The sequence below is a fragment of the Capsicum annuum genome, chromosome 1 (genome assembly GCF_002878395.1).
Source record: "Capsicum annuum cultivar UCD-10X-F1 chromosome 1, UCD10Xv1.1, whole genome shotgun sequence".
Taxonomy (NCBI): domain Eukaryota; kingdom Viridiplantae; phylum Streptophyta; class Magnoliopsida; order Solanales; family Solanaceae; genus Capsicum; species Capsicum annuum.
The window spans coordinates 242,165,313-242,172,151 of NC_061111.1; the positions used below are offsets into that span (position 1 = coordinate 242,165,313).

At 34.2% G+C, this 6,839-nt stretch overlaps 1 protein-coding gene across 1 annotated transcript; it reads right to left on the minus strand.

The window, feature by feature from the left end:
- Nucleotides 1-1,160: 1,160 nt before the first annotated feature.
- On the minus strand, nt 1,161-6,424 carry LOC107849243 (pentatricopeptide repeat-containing protein At2g36240). Its single transcript, XM_047400854.1, is given in 5 exon segments — nt 1,161-1,975; nt 3,091-3,258; nt 3,364-4,230; nt 4,232-4,587; nt 4,589-6,424. Coding segments are annotated over 3 exon segments (1,422 nt in total). The 5' UTR covers nt 5,426-6,424; the 3' UTR covers nt 1,161-1,975; nt 3,091-3,258; nt 3,364-4,001.
- Nucleotides 6,425-6,839: the final 415 nt, after the last annotated feature.

Genomic DNA, 6,839 nt, shown 5'->3' on the forward strand with positions numbered 1-6,839 from the left:
AATTTAATTTAAAACATTAACAGTTAATTTTGCATTTTATGTCTATTTTATTTTTTATTAAATATTATTTATTTTCTTAATACCTAGATGACTCTTAATAATTAATTAAGAGCGATTGATTATATTATTACTATAAAAATTAATATAATTTTATCATATCCAATAATAATCATCGATAATTCACCGAAATAGTATATTAATTAAATATGGGATGCTATATTTGCATATGCAAAATATGATATTATTAAATATTATTGGATAGTGCATTATATTTATCTTTCACAATAATAAAATTTTACTATATATTTTTCTATATTTCTTTTTAACTTGATACATATTGAACCAACACAAATTCTAAGAAAATATTCATTAGAAATTTATTTTATTAAATTAAATTTATTAATTTTGTACTTTAAAAATTTAAAGTTAATTTTGAATATTAGTATTTCTTTATAAGAAAAAAATAATTTTAAAATTTAAATTTACTAAAATAAATAAATAAATAAAAATATTAATTTTCTATATAAAAGTCAATTAAAATAATAAAATTGATTTACTTTAAATATTTAGTTGCAATTAATTAAGATAATTTTTTATTTTGTCATGATTTATGATGCACCGATAAAATTTTGAGAGTTGAATAGAACTTTTATCTATTTTTAAAAAAGTATTTTAACTTGTTAATTATTGTGATTTATAATAATTTTTACGTAATTATCAAATAATATATTTACTCCTTGTGTCCCAATTTAGGTGGCTTCGATACAATTTTGAGAATCAACTAAAATTTTTATATATCTTTTAAATATTTTAAGTTGTTAATTATTATGATTTGTAGTACTTTTTCTTTTATCTCAATTTATGTGGCATTGCTAAAATAATGAGAGTCAATAAAATTTCTATATGTCTTTTAAATATTTTAAGTTATTAATTATTGTAATTCGTGATAACAAATTAGTTTTGAACATGATAGCCAATTAAATAAAAAAATTTTTTTTACTTTCAATATGTAGTTATAGTTAGTTAATATAAATTAATAGAATATATTAAATATTTAAATCATTATGATGAAATAATGAAATTTTTATATATTAGAGCATGATATGTAATTAAGTGGAAGTGAAGAAATTTTTTGATAATTGCGTGGTCTAAATCACCTCTTCTATATAATATAATAATAGAAAAGAAAAACTGGCCCTTTTGGTTGGTCCCAAATTCGGAGTGCTCTTATGATTTATTTGCTTAAAAAATGTGCCCTTTCAGCTCCAAACTCCTCAAGGAATGGCTCCAACCTAAGTCACGATCAAGTACGGTGATTGCTTGAGGAATTTGACTATGAAATAAAGTTAAATATATGTTATCACTTAATAGCTTTTGACATAATAAAAAACCTATAATCCTAACAAGTGGTAATAGTGTCAATGATTAACCATGACCCTGTAATAATAGTCTTTTTTCTGGGTGATGAAAAGATATTGGATGTACATATATAATAGAACCTACAAGGACTTAGAGATTAGTTACAACTTACAACAGAACTTAAAAGATACGCAAGAGGGTGGCCTAACAGTTGGTACCACACAACTATTAGTAGTACTTGCTATAGTAGAGGTAGTAGGAGCATGTGTTTCAAAATTTGACCCCATTAACATCTCTTGGTCATTTGTGGTTGCTTCTCTAGTTGCCTGCACACTTAAAGGGCAGCCCGGTGCACTAAAATTCCCGCTATGTTCCGGGTCTGAGGAAGGGGTCCACCACAAGGGTGTATTGTCAAATCTATTTGTCTTGTTTGCATCCTTCCTACCTGGTCGTCCAACAAAACATGTAGTAAAATGGAGGAGAAGGATTCCAAAAAGTTGTATTTTCACTACCCAAATTTGTCGCCGAAACCATACATGCTAATCTATCTGCTAAGATATTTTGCTCCTTGTAGATATGATGCACTGGTGGATCACCCAAAAGCCAGAGGAGGTACCTGCAGTCATTAAGAACAGACAAATGAAGATCATTAGGAGCATATATCAATGGTAATTATCTCCTTAGAATCGATATTGATTTGCAATGGTGTAAACCCATGCTGCAGGGATAGCTGTTGAGCCTGAACCAAAGCATGAATATCTCAGTAGTGATAGCAGTTGTGTATTTCTGAAAGGGAAAACCACACCTCCACCGACCCATATTCAGAAAACCATCCATGATAAGCATGTAGGATGACAAACAATGGGGTAGTTTTTTTATTTTTTCCGTAACATTTTGAAGAATTACATTCTGATTTAAAAGTGAAAGTGAGTACTTGAAAGATATATCTAATGCGACTCTTTCATGTGAGTCACGAGGTAAGGGATAAAATGGGTAAAAGAGGGATGTTGGAAGAGTATAATTGGCTGCTTGAGTATTAGATTGATTTTAGAGCAAGCAATCGGTTAGTAACTTCCAGCAAACGAGTATCAAGTTGGTTTATGAAAGGTAGGACACCTAATTGAACCTTGGGACACAAACGAAATAGATGATTAAATTGTCTCATCACAGTTAGTGTTGCAAAGTTTGCATTTTGGAGAAGGCACAATTTTAAGGAAATGCAAAAAGCTGGCTGTTGGGAGACTATTGTCCTTGTGTTCTCCCTTCAAGTTAATGAAACAATATTTCAAGTTACGTTTTCCCCCTTCTCTAACCAACAACAGCTTGTAAATATTAGCAGGTACGGAGCCTACTAGATACATCATAGCTAATATGTTATTACAGAAAAAGAATTCTTGGATTTCCAGTTGCGTTCACATACGTTGAATATGGTAAATAAAACAAGGAGAACAAATATCACAGTTCACACGCATGATATTCTTAACGCATCTGCAGATTCAGGATCTAAATTTGATCAGTTCAACCTTTTAAAGTTCGTTAGACTGAACCCATTTTCTAGTCGAAATTATGGATTCAGAATTTAATATTTGTTGAAATCTTGGTGGAGTTTTACACACAAAACACATCTAATTTCTGTAGAGAAACTATTGTGTCCAATTGAATCCATTAAATATAGGCTGCACCTGCCTCTGCTCAAATGTACATTAGAAAATATCTCATCACTACATATACCTGCTGACATGGTCATAAACTCTTCTAATTCAGCCTCTTCATCATGACCACCATCACCATAATGCACTATGCAATGAGTTTTGCTTCCATATGCTTCTGAACTGCTTCTAAACTGCCGAAAGGATGGCATCCATTAGTGCACTACAGGCACATACAATACCTTTTAACCTGAGGACATAAGAGAGATGTTTACTTTTTATTATCATCACACACACATAACTATCTAAGTAGACTTGAAGAGCAAACAAGAAAAAAGGAACCTATTGTATCTACCTTGAGACCGAGATAAGCGAGGAAGCCTTTAGGATCCATCAGATACTAGGCGTAAGGTATAAAGACCCATGCTTCTAGTGCATGTGGACCAAAAATATTACCACACCCATGTCAGAACCTTCAAGAACGAATAACTTTTGGAGATCCAATATACACCCAGAGATATTTTTGAAGGACCTGAGAAACATAATCTCAAAACTTGTGTGTTTCTAAGCGGACAAACTGCCATGGGGTACACATAGATACAATTCTTCACATTCCCTTGAGTTTTTTCTTTGTCCTCCCCTGAATAGCAGAACTTCCTTCTTGATCTGTGTGGTGGAGTCCATCACTCCATCGTACTCCATGTTAGTTAAGAAATATGTTGCATATCTGCTATGATCTGTTGCGGTGCAAAAGATGATCACAGTTTTTATACCATTTTAAGCCATGAGAGCTTCAAGCTGTTGCTTCAGTTGACTCTCAAAAAATAACTCGACGATGCATAACTCACCAATCTTCTTTGGTGATGATTGAAAGAACGGGGAAAAGAATCATTGATTTTCTCCATCGGTGCTTCTAATATGCATGTCATCATGTCCACACATGGATCAATAAATTAAGTAGTCTGAACTTGAAGAGGGTAAGGGCAAAGAAAATTAACTTTTTGATTTAGCTTGTCCATCCATCAACCTGTTATAAGTAGCAATATCAGGAATAAACCCCAAATCCAACATCTCTTCCACCAGAGCTTCCAATTCCATCTTTTTACCCTCCCTCTTAAATCCTGATATCAAAATATTATACGTCACACTATCAGGATCCAAGCCCTTGTTTAAACCCAATAACCTCATCTTATTCGCTTCCTTCGCTCTTGCTGCATCACACGTCACTAAGTAGACAATTAAACGTGACACTATCCGGAAGCATGCATTCCTGCAGCATTTTCTCCATAATTTCATATGCTTCATCAATCTTTCTTGTTCTCCTTAAACCTTCAATCAAGGTTGTACAAGCGATCAAGCTTGGGGAATTCCCGTTCCTCCATAACTCATGCACCAATTCCATTGCTTTGGCTACATTCCTTTCCCCACAAAGCCTCTCAACTAACCCAAAATAATCAAATGTTCTTGGCAGCACACTTTTTCTGGCAAAGTCAACCAATAAATCACATGCTTTCAACACCATTCTCTTCCTGCAAAGCTCATCAACCAAAATCTCACATGTCACTGCCGAAATGTCCCAATCCCATCTCAGTCATCTCATAGGCCATCCCAATTCCCTCCTCAATCTTTCAATCCAAAAGGAACCATTTAATTAAAGTATTAAAACTAACTACATTCGGAGCACATCCATGAGTTTTCATCTCCTTAAACATTTGTAAAGCCAAGCTCATTTGTGAGTTCTTACAGTATCCAGCAATCAAAGTATTAAACGTAATTACATCAGGCTTTACTCGTTCTCCAATCATCCTATGGTAAAACTCCAAAGCCTTATCAAAATGCTTAAACTTCACAAATCCATGAATTATTATATTGCAAACAGCAACATCAGGCTTCCCATCAATCAATCTTCTCATTGTGTCAAACGCCAACAATGCATCATAAAACCTACCAGCTTTGCAATAAGCATTAATTGCGAAACGGAAAATAGGTTCAGTTTTGGGGCAAGAGAAAATACCATCAGCACACGGGCAGGGGTTAGAAGAAATGAATTGGAGGAGAGCAGTAAGAAATTGGAGGCGGTGGGTGGTAGCAAGAGTGCGAACCATCCACTCAAAAGTGGTGTGATCATGTCGGAATGAATCAACAGAAGCAGCATAGTTGAAGAGGTAGAAGTCAAGGTTAGTGAGGATAGGGTGGTAACGGATGCAGTTCTTGAGAAAAGAGAGAAAATCTTTGGCTGTGAAAGAGGGCGTGAGGTGAGTTTCCATGAGTTGGTTCAGTTGGTTTCAGACAACAGGCGTGAGGTTGTTAGTGGTGCACAATGAGGAATCTATCGTTCTCACAGCAAGAGGTAGCAGTGAAGTTCGATCAGAAGCGGTTGGTTTTGGAATGAATTTGAGAAATCTCTGAAATCCCATTTTCTCTTTTGTTCAAAATTCCTTGGCTGAATTTATCATCCCGACCCTCACTTCTCAGGTAGCTATATTTTCATGAAAACCCTGTAAAGTGAAATCATGTCATTCTAAAATCAAACTAACAATTAGTTACATTGATCAAGTGACTGCATCACACAAATCATGTTTTGACGATACTACTGGGTAACAAAGGCTGGTAACAATGTCTAAGTGTTAACACAAGTGAGTGCCACAGAGTTGGAGTTTGGATACTTATCAAGGAAAAATGACACCTGCCCATAAATAAGGAAGCTTTTCTTCCCCTTTTAGTAAGAAATAATTTTCTTTGATGAAGTGTCTTCCATAATTTAAGGTAGCTAATTTCCGTCATACCAAACACAACTTTAAATTTCTTTTCTTACTCTCATTCCTCAAAGTAGTTAGTGGAAACATGCCATTATATTACTGAACCACGGGAAGAGTTTGCAAGGTTTTGCTCTGAGAATCTTGATCCTAAAATCAATATAAAAAAAATATAAAAAAAAAAATTTAGATTCAAGATACAATTTATCCTGGATACAAATTGACCATATCCTGGATATAAATTGAGTAGTGCAAAAAACTAATCCTATCACAAGTAGGAACAACCTTGAACTTTGCTTCGCAAAATAAAACATACAAAAAGATTCATGAGTGACAAAGAGTTATGTCAAACAAAAGCCAAATTGATTTTGCAACAAAAATGAGCATATAACTAAACATACTATACTCATGTCGAATCACATCGACTCTAATATCCTTTTTGGCCAAGCTTTAAAAATCAACTTATTTTGGAAAGTGCTTTTTGAAAAAATACTTTTAGTGAGAAGTTGTTTGTGCTTGGGTAATTAATTAAGAAAACACTTAGAGTCTGTCACGACCCGAACTGGGGCCCTGGCCATGACGAGTATTCCGAACCATAAGGCCCGAAACACCCCTATCTGTCTGGTAATCATGCACATAATTTATATGATAAAAGAAATGCGAAAGATACACAATATAACGGAAACATGGTCAAGAATCATATGTGAACAATAATGGGGAAACAATGTCCCACAATCTCAATCAACATCTCTAAAATCGTCTGCGAAATCTCTACTACATGACTGAAACAGTGTCTATCTGAAAAATGGGACAAGGCCCCCAGCAGACCCAAAACTAATAAATGATAAATGAAATAGTAGACGTCGGGCCTTCCGAAATATAAAAGGCTCACCACTTGATTCTGCGATCTGTCGAAAGAAATTTACTGGTTACCTGGACCTCTAGACTGTGCCTCCGAACCTGGGAGGGAAGGGGGTCAATACAAAAGTATTGGTACACAGAGAAATCAAAACAGAAGTATAATATTTTTACACAATATAGGTGAGAGCCATTATAAAGCAGTTTCATATCAAAT